The following is a 14,155-nucleotide window of genomic DNA, read 5'->3' as shown; positions in this document are numbered from 1 at the left end:
GCCACTGATCTAGCACCAGGTCTGCCTGTTTTCTGCTCTTCGCCCAGTCAAGATGGTGATGGACTCCTATCCCTCGGGAACTGTAAGCCCCGAATGAACTCTTCTAGAAGTTGCCTTTGGTCATGGTGTTTTATCACATCACAGCAATGGAAAAGTAACTGATCCAGCCACCACCTGGAAGTCCAGTTTTAGGGAATCTGACACCCACTTCTGAACTCCAGTGGGCACTAGGCATGCACATGGTGCACAGACATACAGGCAGGCAAACATAAAATTTAAAATAATATGTATATCTATTTTAACTGTACAGCCCAGTGAATTTTAAGAAATGTATAGATTCACATGGGCCAGTGAGATGGCCCGGCTGATAGAGGCCCCTGCTGTCAACCACCTGGGCTCCATCCTTGGAATCCAGATAGTGGAGGGAGAAAACCAACCCTCACACGTTGTCCTCTGATATCAACCCATGCCCTGTGCAATATGCATGCAGGTGTGTGTTGCATCCACACCCACAATAAACAGAATATATACACATATACACATACATACATACGCATACACACATATATTTTTGGTTTTTTGAGACAAGGTTTCTCTGTAGCTTTGGAGCCTGTCCTGGAACTAGCTCTTGTAGACCAGGCTGGCCTCGAACTCAGAGATCCGCCTGCCTCTGCCTCCCAAGTGCTGGGATTAAAGGCCTGAGCCACCACTGCCTGGCTAATAATTACATTTTTTAAACATATGCATTCATGTGACCATCGTAGCTAAGATTAGAACCTTCCCATGATTCTGACTTCTTTCTAGAGCTGTATGAAGATAAAAAGTTGCATGAGAATTTGAGGGGGGGACGACAAAGTCATGAGAACCCTGCACTGTCCGCAGCAGTGCATCCCTGCCATTCTTCTCATGATCCCATGAGTCTGTCATTGTTTTCGAGCTATGTTGACACATTTGTAGTTATCAACAGTAAACAAAGTGACTCTTGTCTACCGGAATGTAAATTCTGTCCCATTTCATAAGTGTTGAGGCGATGTCTACCTGAAGTGTGGACGAAACCAGTTCTACCTTCATTTGCACTTTTATTTCTAATACTGCTCATCTGTAAATTTCTGTTCTTCTAGATCTTATTTCTTCATTAACGAGTTAGACTCTTTTGCATTCATTTTTATTTCTCTAAGAAAATCACGATTTTTATGCTTTTGTTGTTGTTTTGAAGATGATCTTTTCACAATCTCTTTGTATAATCACCATCCCATAATCTTGTCTCCTGGCAACAGTTTATGATACGGTACTACCATTTGCCTTTTTCTAGGACTTATCAATAAAATCATATGATATATTCTCTTGGGTAGGCTTCCTTGAACATGTTTCTGAGAGAGACATCCATTTTATAGACATCAGTGATTTGTTCACTTACATGGCTAGGTCGTACCTATTGCTATTATTTGGGCACATTGCAATTTGTGTATCCACTTAACACGATGTTTCACGAGTTGTTTTCAGTTTGGGGCTGCTATGAGTAGAGTAGCTATGAATGGTCAAGTTCTGTGTGGACATGTTTTATTTTTTCATGGATAAACAAACACCTCATTGGCTGCAAAACAGAAAATGGTCATCTTGCTTTAGATGGTCCCCACCAGTTAAGACAGCCCCAGTTACTCCGTATCTATGCCCATTGACTATTGTAATTCTTCCAGTGTTGGCCATTTTGTATGCAGGAGGGTGTCTTACTGTTTTTATTTAAGCATTTTGATAGTAACGATGAACATTTTTTAATGGGTTAGCATTTTTTGTTGTTTGAATGCTAATGCTGGGATTACAGGCATGTGCCACCACACCCCTTGCCAGATTTTTTCGACAAGTGTTTGATCAAATATTTTGTTTTACCTACATTTTTAAAACATTTAATGTAATAAGATGGAAAGTGGTGATGAATCCTTTCATCCCAGCACTATGGAGGCAGAGCCAGGTGGATCTGAGTTCGAGAGCACCCTGGTCTACAGGGCAAGTTCTAGAACGGCCTGGGCTACATAGAGGAAACTCTGTCTTGAAAAACAAAAATAAAAAATAACTAACTTTATATGTATGGTTGTTTTGCCTGCATACATGTCTGTGTGCCACATGCATGCTCGCCCACAGTGGCCAGGCACTGGGTCCCTTGGAACTGCAGTCACGGTTATGAGCTGTCATGAGGGTGCTGGGGGTTGGCCCCGAGTCCTCAGGGAGAACAGCTAGTGCTCTTAGCCACCTCAGGCCACTTTTAGTGAACTTGTTGACTTTATTGAAGAGAAATTCTTTGCATGTGTGTATCTGTGTGGTGTGCACATTGCATGTGAGGAGGTCGGCTGCTCTCATTTTATTTACCGAGGTGGGGTCTTTCTCTGAACATGGAGCTCACAGGTCATCTAGCTAGCTAGACAAGATGGTGGGTGATGGGGACCTGAACGCTGGCGCTCACACTTCAGAGACAAGTGCCCTAGCCCTGTCATTTTCTCATATTTAGATCTACCACCTAATTTAATTATTGTATATGGAGGTTAAAGATCATCCTCCTGCCCCATACAGGCGTTTAGTGACTCCATTGCCACTAGTTGCAGTACTTGCATTTTCTGCATTGAGGTACTTTGGATCTTTTGCTGAAGCTGGGCAGTGGTGGTGCGCGCCTTTAATCCCCGTACTAGGGAGGCAGGTGGATCTCTGAGTTCAAGGTCAGCCTGGTCTACAGAGCAAGTTCCAGGGCTACACAGAGAAACCCTGTCTCGAAAACAAAACAAAATAAAAAAGAGAAAAGGAGAAAGAAAATCAAGTGACCACACTACACGAGTCTGTTTCTGGACTCTGCTGAGTTTAGTGACCTACAGGCACCCTAAAGCCAAGAATACTACTTACAATGTTAAAGAATGGCTTCAGGCAGTATAAGCCATTTTTCAAAACTGCGGACTATTCTTAGGTCCTTTGTATTTACATATAAATTTTATCAACTTGTCAGCGTTCACAAAAAAGCCTGCTATCTATTTCCAATCTCCATATTTTTCTAGCCAGTAAGATGGTTCAGTTGGTAAAGACACTTTGCCACCAAACCAGATATACTGAGTTCAGTCCCGCGACCCCCCACAGTAGAGAAATGGGTCTACAAATTGCCCTCTGACCACATGCGAACTGGCTAGGCTCACACAGATACATGCCCCTCTTCCAAATATGAAAGAACAAAATGAACTTTTCACTGGTTTCTCCACAGGAAAAGTGAATGCCTCCCCTCACCTGCAAAGAAGCATAGCTGTCCTGGCCTCTCTAGCCTTGCCCTGTGGTCCCCCACCAAACTTGCAATGATCTTCCCACCTCTGCTTCCCGACTTCTGTTACTGAAACCTATCAGACTTTCCACTTCCTCAGACAAGTCTTCTCTGTTACCCATTTCTATTATCCCTTTTGGGTTCTCTGTGCAAGCCTTAGCAGTCTGTAAAACGGTGTTCACACACTTGTCCACATCTGTCTTTCCACTGCTGTTAATGCCCAGTGCACTTGCACTTGCTGGCATTGAGGTTAATGCCCGATATTTATTGGCTGAATGAATAAAGGCAGGTGTCTATTTCTGAATATTTTATTAGGGCAAAACAATATTTGTGGGATGATTCATCTCAAGTAGGTCCCCTTTAATTCTTAACATGTACTCTGAAAACGGATACCCTCCACAACCTACTATGTATAGCTTCACAGTCATCCGATACAAAATGAAATAAAAAATCATGATCTGGCAAGAAGGCAGAAGGCTACAGGCGAGTGACATGTGTAAGACATTACTAAAATTCAAGAGAACCCTACATCCCCAGGTGGTAAGAACATTGCAGCAATGGAAAGGCTCCAGCTTACAGTAACTCGGCCAGCGGGAACACATGGATCAACAGGAACATCCTAATTCAGCCCTCACACCTGCTCTCCTCTCCCCCATCCCTTACTGCTAGCTGCCTTTGTACAGAGAGGGATCATCAAGACTATGAGCATGCAGGCTAAGCTCATACAAAAGGCTTCTATGTCCTGTGAAGAAAGACCCAATAAGGAAGTTCTCAGTTCCAACTACTGGCTAAATCAATCCTGAGGTACAAGGATAAGGGGGAAGGTAAGTCATTACTCCACCTCACTTGGTGGTGCAATCGCCACTCACTTGAAAGGCCTACACCAGTCAGGATCTGTACAGGAAACCTGGGACCTGGGCTAGACTTTGAGTTGACCCGGGGAGAGCAGCAGCACATGGGGGTGCCGCTCTTGCAGGCACCTTCCATTCCACCTACCTCGACTGTTCCAAAAACAGTGTTAGGTATTGCTTCATTAAAAACAGTGACTGCAGGGTGAGAGCCACGCTTCCTTCCGTCGCACCAGGTAGTGACAATGCAAGCCCATATCATAGTGAACAAAATCTTGCCCACGTCTCCCCAACCCCCACGCTGCTCCCAAGGGTGAACTGTGAACGTAAAGCCTCCAGACTCAGCAAAGATGAAAACGGTCATTTTCATTAAGGGCTTAAATTGGCTCCTTGTGTTTCCTTCCTAGAAACACTTCACTCTACAGCAAAAAGCTGCATGGAAAACACAAGTCACCGATAACTCCCATTTTATAGGCAAGGCAAGGGAAGTGATCACTGGAAGGCCTTAGCATTTCTCTGCGCTCTGAGTTGGCTATCTGGCTGGACACAGCAGCTGGCTACGAGCCCAAGCACACATTTCATGTGGATAAGACAGAGGGGAGGAAGGACATGCTTTTCTTCACATGGAAGGTATTTTGATTGACCGGCTTAATGGATTAAGATGCCTGCTGGGCATGGAGCTTACAGGTAACGGCTCATCCATAGGCTCTGGAACTGGGTGGTGGGTGGGATGGGGGCTAAAGATTCTCTGATAAACCGCCAAGCAGAATCCTCATTTTTTATGAACCTCTCTCTTCATAGCCCCAGGTTAAGGTGATTTTACCTGTGGGAAGTACTCCACAGTTCCTGATCATCACAGGCACAGGGCAGTCAGAAAGAACACCATTCTCCATCTTCTTCTAACCCCACATTTGAAGCAAAGTGACAGGAACACCCAGGTAGTTTTTACCTAGAACAGTATTCCGGCACTCAGTCATATCAATCCACCCCTCACCCCCAGAGCTTTACCGGGTCCTCTTGCTTCTGTCCCGAATGTGGGGCTACAGATGAGCACCATACCTGACCCATAGCAATCATATTACACAGGAGACCGGCTGTTATTTTCTATGGGGTTTTGTCAAAAATACTACAAACCATTGGGCAGATTCATCAAGTTGGAAAAAATGGAGTTGGTAGTAGATACTTTGTCCAAAAAGTGGGAAGATCTAAGTCAGTTGTTTATCCCGCCCACTTTTTGCTGGGTATATTACATACCAGGTAATCCGGCCACACCCTGCCAGTCATGGACACTCAGATGTAGATGCCCTCAACTAATAAAGATAGAAAAAGTCCCCTGCCGATCACTGAAGTGCATGCAAGGGGCAGGCTGTCTACACTGCAGCTCCCCAAACCCTGCAGCACACCGTCAGTCCTCTCTGAAGCAGAAGATACAGAGAGGGCGAGGGAAAGATCGGAGGCAATCACTATGAGGATGCTCACCTTTCAGCCAACGAGAGAGCGTGGGGCAGAAATGAGGCCGGAGAATTCGAAGAAGAAGCTGATTTTGAACCTTGCCTAGACCAGAAGAGTTGAAGAGCATGAAGAACTGAAGAGGGCTGGATCCCTTAAACAGGGATACTGCAGAGGGGAGATGCTCACTGCCCTTGCCCCTTGGGTCATCTCCCTCATGCATAATTCTGGTTGGCTGTAGTGGGTCTTACAGGCATGAAATGAGTAAGGACAAGGGTAATGAAAGGCAGGACGCAAAGCGCTAGGATGAGCTGCACGCGCCTTGCAGACCAATCAGCAGTCAGGTCTGCTGGTGGCAGCTGACTTACATGTTTGAATCTTCTTTAAGATTCTCAAATGCTGGACTAACATACCCTTGTATTGCCCCAAATTTGGATAATAATCTATGACATGACTGGATGGGAGATTTCTACAACAGAGTTATGAACAACCAGTCACATATAATGTGCATATACCATTTTGTCCTCTAGAATGTAGAGATCATAGGTAGATCACACGAGTTTTCTCTCTTCAAAGTAAACTTTGCACCAAATGATACACACATAAAAATTTAAATGCCTGTCAAGAACACTTTAAAGTGACTTTGCTAAAAGACACGTTCATCGCTTAAAGTTTGTTACTTTTACAAGCCCTATGTCTACATCATTAAAGTAACTATACTTGGTATTCCAGTGGGATTCTACAGGGGGAAAGTGAGCAAGATGTTTTGAGCTTTACAAGACTTCATTACGAAATCTTTTTTATAAATGTAGTTGTCTCTTTCTGTGGTTCTTTTATTTACCATTTTTCTTTCTTTTTTTTTTTTTTTTCCTTATTTTGAGACAGGTTTCACTATGCGGCCCTGGTTGTCCTCAAGCTCACAAAGATCCGCCTGCTTCTGCCTCCCAAGTTCTAAGATTAAAGGCACACGCTACCACACCCAGCTTATTCACCCCATTTTATTATTCCTTTTTTTGGGGGGGATGGGTGGGTTGAGACAGGGTTTCTCTGTGTAACAGCTCTGGCTGTCCTTGAACTCACTCTGTACACCAGCCTGGCCTCGAACTCACAGAGATCCACCTGCCTCTGCCTCCCAAGTGCTGGGACTAAAGGCATGTGATGCCATCACCAAGCTCCATTTCTATTCTTTAAGAAAGTCACATACAACCTCAGACCATCTCCTGGGCTGAAAGCTCACAGATCTCAAGAGGGATGAGAACAGAGCTTCATCAACAGCACGGCTTCTGCTTTCTCTTCCACATACTGCAGCAGACAAGAAGGTCCTAGTTGGGGCATCTTTACCAACAAAAAGAATAATTTTAAAGAATGACATATAGAATATACTTTTATACAGTTCTTTTCATTCTGTTCTCAATCGTTCCCTAGACTTGATCACTACTAAAAGACAAATTCATCTTCATTACAATAGAGACAAAAGTTCTCTTCAACTACGCTTTGGTTGGAAGAAAAAAGTACTAACTCCAAATGGTGCTCTTCAGATGTGTTCTTTGGTCAAGTAGCACAAAGCTCTGGATGAAATCCCTGACCTGGTAGCGACAGAACAACAGAAGCTGTTCCAGTTTAGGAAAGAGGTATTTGATCAGAAATTCCTCAAAGGAAAAAAATACACAACAGAAGCTCAAGAGAAGCCAGCCCCAGATGCTGGGTTAGGGTCGTCTTAGGACGTCAAGCGTAGAAGAACTGGCATTTGGAAGAGCACTGTTCAAGTGGGTCAGCATCTACAAGGAAAAGTTACACCACTGATGATGATGCAGAATGGGCAAAGGCCTGACCAACACTCTCCTTTACCATGTCAAATCCTACTGGACCCAGAACCAGCCACAGGCTGTCATAACTCTGGAGGTGGGAAGCATTAGGGTTAGATGTGGGGAAGAACCCAAACTCTGGATACATCTTCAGTCTATGACTATATGAAGAAATATCTACTAATGAATAAACTATCTGGTGACCACCACCACCACAACAGAGTAAGAGCAGTCTAGGGAGGCCTTGTGTGTGTGTGTGTGGGGGGGGGGGGGGTCACATAATAAGCTTCTTGGCATTGTTAACACTGAAGACTAAAGACAGATGCTTTGGTTGATTAACTTGACTGGTTAAATAAGGGTTATGGGGCGGGGGGCGACTTCTGAGACCTGGACGAGAAGTCAGCAGAAGGCACTTGCTCCCTAGGGGGAGGGCCAGTGAGTCTCAAGGCTGAAGAGCCAGGGCCAGAGTAAGTCTTGATGGATCCAAGTCCATGAGGTGGCTGGAACGGGGAATGCCTGTGTGGTAAGGCATAGGCAAGGGTCAGTGTGATTTCACAAGTAGAATAGTTATAAAATAAAACATTTTTTAATGGGCAAAGTAATCATTTATGTGTATATAAAGGTGAGACTTAGCAAACAAAGGAAGAATGTGAAGCAGTTTGTTTTTTTACTATTTACAAAATGCCATCTGGAGTGGAGGTGGCCACCTTCAGTAGTTTCAGAAATGTCTTTCACATGAGGTGGTCACTGAAGTGTGGTTCCTGGAACTGGCTCAGAAAGGCCACACGCTGTCCTGGGAGGGAGATTCCCCCTCTAGGGAGCACCAAAAAGGCTCAGTCTTCTGTCTCCTCATAGGTAGTCTCATCAAAGGGCCTGTCCAACAGAGGCACCAACCGGCGTCGTGAGTACTTCAGCTGCAGCAGGTCCCCGACTTCATCTATCTCCTTTAAAGCCTAAAACACACAAGACGGGGGTCAGCCAGGACAAGCAGGATGAAAGCATGCCCAACACTTTCCTGGAATGACCACAGTGGTACGGTTATCTCGGTGGGACACAGTGAATTCGAGCATTCAGGAAAGGTTGTACCCAGCTGAAGCTAGATAACAGCATCAGAGCAAGAGCTCAGGCCTGGCCATCGGATGGGCACGGGTACCCAAGCATGCACTACAAAGGCCACAATTCTTCTAAGTGTAATGTGCTCGGTAGGAAAGGGACAGGCTTCCTGCCAGGATCACATCTATAATTCTGTATGAAAACACACACCGTGGGTCAGTGAGGGGCTCATCTGGTAAAGGCGTCTTCCACAAAGCCTCACAACCTGAGACCAACCCCTAGGACCCACGTAGTGGAAAGAACCAACTCCTACAACTTGCCCTTTGACCTCCATCTTCAAGTTATGGCATGTTTGAACCCATACCCACACTCAAAAGCACACTAAATAAAAATTGTAATAAAATGTTTTTTGAAATGTATATTTTAGAACGGTTTACCAGCATAAAGTTGAGTTTGCCTGTTTTTTATTCCAAGATATGAAAAATATAAAGAGTAAGCGTCAGACTTCACTGTGCTATCAGAACAAGAACCTCTGAAGCCAGGCTTAACTGAAGACTCCACACAGACAATCGACTTTGAACTTCAGACGGGGGGAGCCCATTTATTTCCTTGACTCTGACAGAGGATTTATACATTTGAAACTGAAGGGTACGTGACTCAGAATGCAAAGGAAAGGATATTTACGAACTGTGACTTCAGGAGCACCTCATTTTTCCCCCATCAATATAAAAGGAAAGTGGTCAGGAACAGTCAGTGAGCAAACAAGCTCACAGTGCCCAAGGGGATGAGGGGAAGAGCTCTGTTCTCACAGCAAGTGCTTCACACAAGGCTTTTTGAATGTTTTTTATTATTTGATGTGGAATTTCAATAAACTTCCCAAGCTGATCTGAAAGTCCTGAGCTCAAGTGATCTTCCTGCCTCAGACTTCTGGGCACCTAGGACTATGGGCATATGCCAACATTCACAACCCCAGGTAAGTTTAATCTACATAAAAAACAAACTTCTAATAGAAACTGTTGGCCCTTAGTGAGGTTATTTGGTTAGGAATAAAGAACCATTATATGGTACCATTTTTTAGCAAATAATTACAGTGACCCCTGCTCAAGACATAGGATGACCTCCTAAGAGAAAAACACATTCAGTACAGACCAAATGAGGAAACAGGTCAACACGGCTGCCCTCCCACAGCTGACGCTACTGTTCTTCCCATTATGTGGAAAAATAACTACTGAAATATGACCCACATTCTACAAAATCCAACTTTTTTCTGGACATAACTCAGTGCTTCTAGTAGAATCCCAGCAGGTGAAATTTCCATCATTTCACTAAGAGTAGAAAGTCTCAGTCTCTCATCTTTCTTGGCTCTTCAAGACAGGGTCTCTCTGTCTCCTGATTAGCTCCTACACTCAGTACGTTTACTGCTCTGCACCCCTGCTTTCCCTCTGAGCTCTCTCAACCACCAATGTATTCTCTGACAAGGCAGAGTTGCCACTATGGGCACTTCTTATGAGTGGAATCCTAAGTCACAGCTGTGTCTAGCTTCTTTCAGTTAGCACAGCTTGCAGGTCTGTCCATGCTGCAGGGTTGCAGCTTCACTGGGCATCCATGCTGGCACTGCTTGCTTTAGAAACCTCCTTTTGCTACTGCCTACCCCCGGTGCCCTGTCAACAATCAGCTGACCAGACGCTTAGGCTAATTCCTCAGCTCTCATTCCAAGCCTCTAGTCTAACTGCAATCCTTGTGCTGGTATTCTGCTTTAGCTACTATAGGGTGTAATTAGATTTGTAATTGACAAATATGAGTCTTCCAGATTTCATTTTCAACACAAGAGGACAATCATGCCTGATATTGGAAAATTAGCCAATTTCCCATGGTAAAGTCATGAGCCTTGGAGAGGAACCTTGACCACTACTTTACTAAGACAGCATAGTTCCTAACAATAATATAGACAAATTTATCTGTATACCCATGGTTAAGTGTAGATCTCACCCTCAACAAGGAAACTTCTCTTTGCAGCAGACAGAGACCATGACAGAAAATCACAGCAAAATGCAGGGTCTGAAGCCCAGTCCAAGCTGATAACATCTGTAACACAACTCCTGCTCTAAGGCTCAGGGATCACTGCTCAAGGGGCTGGAGTGTTGTAAGAATCAGAACAGGAAGCTTACTGTGAGACTGCGTCTCTTAGAAATCTCAGAAGCTAGACCCAAGTCTTACCAACATGACTGCCTAAACTTGTCCTAAATACCAATAGACATGTTAACACGGGAGGGGAACGTTTACAAGGTCTCATCTCTACACGAAGAGCTACAGACAAACAGGGACTGTCAAGTGGAAGAAATAGCCCTTCTCTGTGAAGAGAACACCAAGTTTTTACTTAATACCAAACAGTCAGCCCTGAAACAATCATATAAGTAATGTTATACAGACTGAGCAAATTGTATTATATATTTACAAACACACACATAACAAAGAGGCCACGAATTTGAATGAGAGCAAGGGCAGTGGTACATGGGAGATACTGGAACTAGAAAAGAGAAAGGGGGAAGATGTACTTATAATCCTACCTACAGTTCACAATACTAGAGTATTGTATTGATCACTTAAAGAATGAAGATCAATCACTAATAAGGTGCTCTAACTAAAAAAATTATTTGTTTGAGAAAGTTTTGTTTGTATCTTAGGCTGGTTTCAAACTTCCAACCCTCTTGCTTCAACCTACTAAACGCTGGGATTACTAAAGGAATGCATCTTTATACCCAGCTCAGGAATATATTTTTAGTGAGAGAAATTTCATTTTGTAGCTATAGATGGAAATAGTCAAAAGTTTTCAGCTGTTAAGCAATAGAAGTATAGGGCTGTAGAGATGGCTCAGAGGTTAAATGCACTGGCTATTCTTCCAGAGGTCTGAATTCAATTCCCAGCAACCACATGGTGGCTCACAACCACCCCTAATAAGATCTGATGCCCTCTTCTGGTGAGTAGGCATATATGCAGACAGAACACTATACATAATCAATGAATAAATAAATCCTTAAAAAAAGTATAATTAGATATGCTAAGAAACAGAAACCATTAGCTGGGCATGGTGGCACACACCTTTAAGCTAAGCACTCAGAAGGCAGAAGCAGGCAAAATTCTGTTTCGATGCCAGCCTGGTCTACTGAATACATTCCAGAACAGCCAAGCTGTTACACAGAGAAACCCTATTGTTAAAAAACAAAAACAAAACAAAAAAGCAAACAAACCCCAAACTTCAATTAAATTATTCCTTCAGATTAGTAGAGCTTAGCCACGTATAATGGCACATGTCTGTAATTTCACTACTCAGGAGACAAAAACAGACATGTTTCTGTGAGTAGGAGACCAGCCTGTCTCAAAAAAAAAAAAGGCATAATATCACCTCTCTCCCAATCAACCCACAATGAAACCATTACCAGCATAAAGAACTTGCTTGGCGGGGTATCTTAGGCTGCTGTGGGAATAACCAGCAAGGTTCCTTTTGAGTGGAGCTGTGATCAACACACAGCAGCCGCACAAGGAGAAAAGAAAGCATAGGAAAGGAATGCTTTTTAAGAGTAACATCGAATGAGAAAGTTTAAATTAGAAACAGCTGGAGAGAAGACCTGTCCTGCTTTAGACTGTACCATGAGAGAGACACAGCACAAGTGGATGGATGCTGATAGAGTAAGGTACCCCACAACTATAATCCCAGCAGCCAGGAGGCTGAGACAGGAGGATCTCTAGTGTGGACACTGTTATAGGTCAGGGGAAACCTGGGCTGCTCAGCAAGACCCTGTCACAAACCAAAACAGGAAGCTGGACAGTTCTCCAGAACTCTGGTACTGGATTTGTGGGTGATATTAAAGATTCGGCAACTACTTTGAAATAGTCATTTAAGATAATACTGTCTGTCCTGTCTCACCAGGTGCTCAGGGCTGAGAAGTGGCTCAGTGGTTAGGAGCAATGGGTTCAATTTCCAGCACCCACATGACAGCTCACAACTGCCTGTACCTCAAGTTCCTGGAGATCCATGGCACCAAGCGTGCATGTGGCACACACACACACACACACACACACACACACACACACGCACACACACAGAGCATACAGATAAAATACTCATACACATAAAAAATCCTAGATGCTTCAGAACATCAAGTGACTGTTACCATCTGATATACAGCCCCTTTAAGTATGTGCCGTATTGATTCCAAGGTACTTACTGTATCAAGTATTTCTTTGGTATGAGCTGCTGACAGGCAAAATCTGGCTCTGGACTCAATGATTGGGGTAGCAGGAAATCCCACCACAACTACACCAATGTTCCGCTTCAGCATCTCCCGCCCAAAGGCACTACAAAAGGAAAACCAAGAAATGTAGCCAGACACGGTGGCACACAACTTTAAAAGGCAGAGGTAGGTGGATCTGAGTTTGATCCTAGCCTGGTCTACAGAACTAATTCTATGGCAACACAGAGAACTAACCAGGGCAAAATATAGAAGTCCTGCCTAAAAAAACAAAACAACAACAAAAGAAACCAAGAAGTATAAATAGCAGAAAGTACAAAGTCTTACTAGCTTGATGCCTGCCCCTGCTCAGCCTCCCTGCCCCCCCTAAAAAAACCAGGGTTTCTCTGTGTAACAACCCTGGCTGTCCTAGAACTTGCTGTGTAGATCAGGCTGGCCTTCAACTCATGGAGACTCACCTGCCTCTGCCTCCCCTGCTGGGATTAAAGGCTCACACCACCACCACCTGGCTGCTGGCCCAATTTTTGATGATTCTAAAATCTCTGCTTTTCCAGTCCTCTGACAGTCATTCCTTCACAAAGGTGAAAGAATGTAACTGGCAAAGATCAATTCTGATAAAGTCTGCTACAGGTCCCTGAAATGTAACAGTGGTTAAGATTTCAAACAAACCTGTGTTAAAAAACAGTAAGTTTTGAGACTGTGAGGAAAGAGGACTTGTGATAGGTACAGCGGGAGTAACTGACTGGAACTGGCCCCCTAGGCCAGGAATTCCTCCTTTTTTCCCCTCTTTCCCTACTTGGGAAAGCAGGACAGGCTGCTTCTGACGCTCTGTAGGCCAGCAGGTCCCCCAAACTCCACAGCGCTTATACAACAAGGTCACCACAGCTGTCTTGTGCCTTACTCCACAGCAGAATCCTGACTAAATAATGAATTCTAATGGGTTATCTTTGTTTACCAAATTTTGCTTTGTGTTTTATCTTCCCTTAATCTGTTCACAATACTTGGGAATAAAACATGGCAGGTGTGGTGGTGTGTACCTTTAATCTCAGCGCCTGAGAGGCAGAGGCAGGCCAATGCGCAAGGAAGTCTGATCTATATATAGTGACTTCCTGGCCAGCCAGGGCTACACAGTGAGATCGTCTTTAAAAAAAGCAAGTAAGGAAAACAAAATCCTGCCCATGTAGCAACACAGGAATGCCAACTTCTCCCCGCTCCACCCCAACATATCTTTCTGTCTAATGACAGACCAGTTTGTGGCCTTTCCCAAAAGGTACCCAATTTTAGCCGGCATGTAGAGCATCAAAGGCACCACCGGGGAGTCTTCATTGCCATAGATGATGAATCCCATTTCTTTCAGGCGTCTCCTGAAATACCTGGTGTTCTCAGCCAACTGTTGTACACATTCTTTGCCTAAAAAAACAAAAACCAAATACTAAGGAATAGAAGAAAAAGATAACC

General features: G+C 44.0%; 1 protein-coding gene across 1 annotated transcript in view; it reads right to left on the bottom strand.

Annotated features, from left to right (window-relative positions):
• Nucleotides 1-7,964: 7,964 nt before the first annotated feature.
• Sptlc2 (serine palmitoyltransferase long chain base subunit 2) overlaps nt 7,965-14,155 on the bottom strand; it is a 70,441-nt gene continuing 64,250 nt past the window's right edge. Inside the window, exons 10-12 of the mRNA XM_038337339.2 lie at nt 13,972-14,107; nt 12,674-12,803; nt 7,965-8,347 (exon numbers count right to left, since the gene is read on the bottom strand). Of these exons, the coding sequence (XP_038193267.1) occupies nt 8,228-8,347; nt 12,674-12,803; nt 13,972-14,107 (386 nt within the window). The 3' untranslated portion in view covers nt 7,965-8,227. The remainder of the gene's footprint in view (nt 8,348-12,673; nt 12,804-13,971; nt 14,108-14,155) is intronic.

The sequence above is a fragment of the Arvicola amphibius genome, chromosome 7, assembly GCF_903992535.2.
Source record: "Arvicola amphibius chromosome 7, mArvAmp1.2, whole genome shotgun sequence".
Lineage (NCBI taxonomy): Eukaryota > Metazoa > Chordata > Mammalia > Rodentia > Cricetidae > Arvicola > Arvicola amphibius.
The sequence above is the reverse complement of the archived record's forward strand: the minus strand, read 5'-3'. Positions and strand labels throughout refer to the sequence as shown.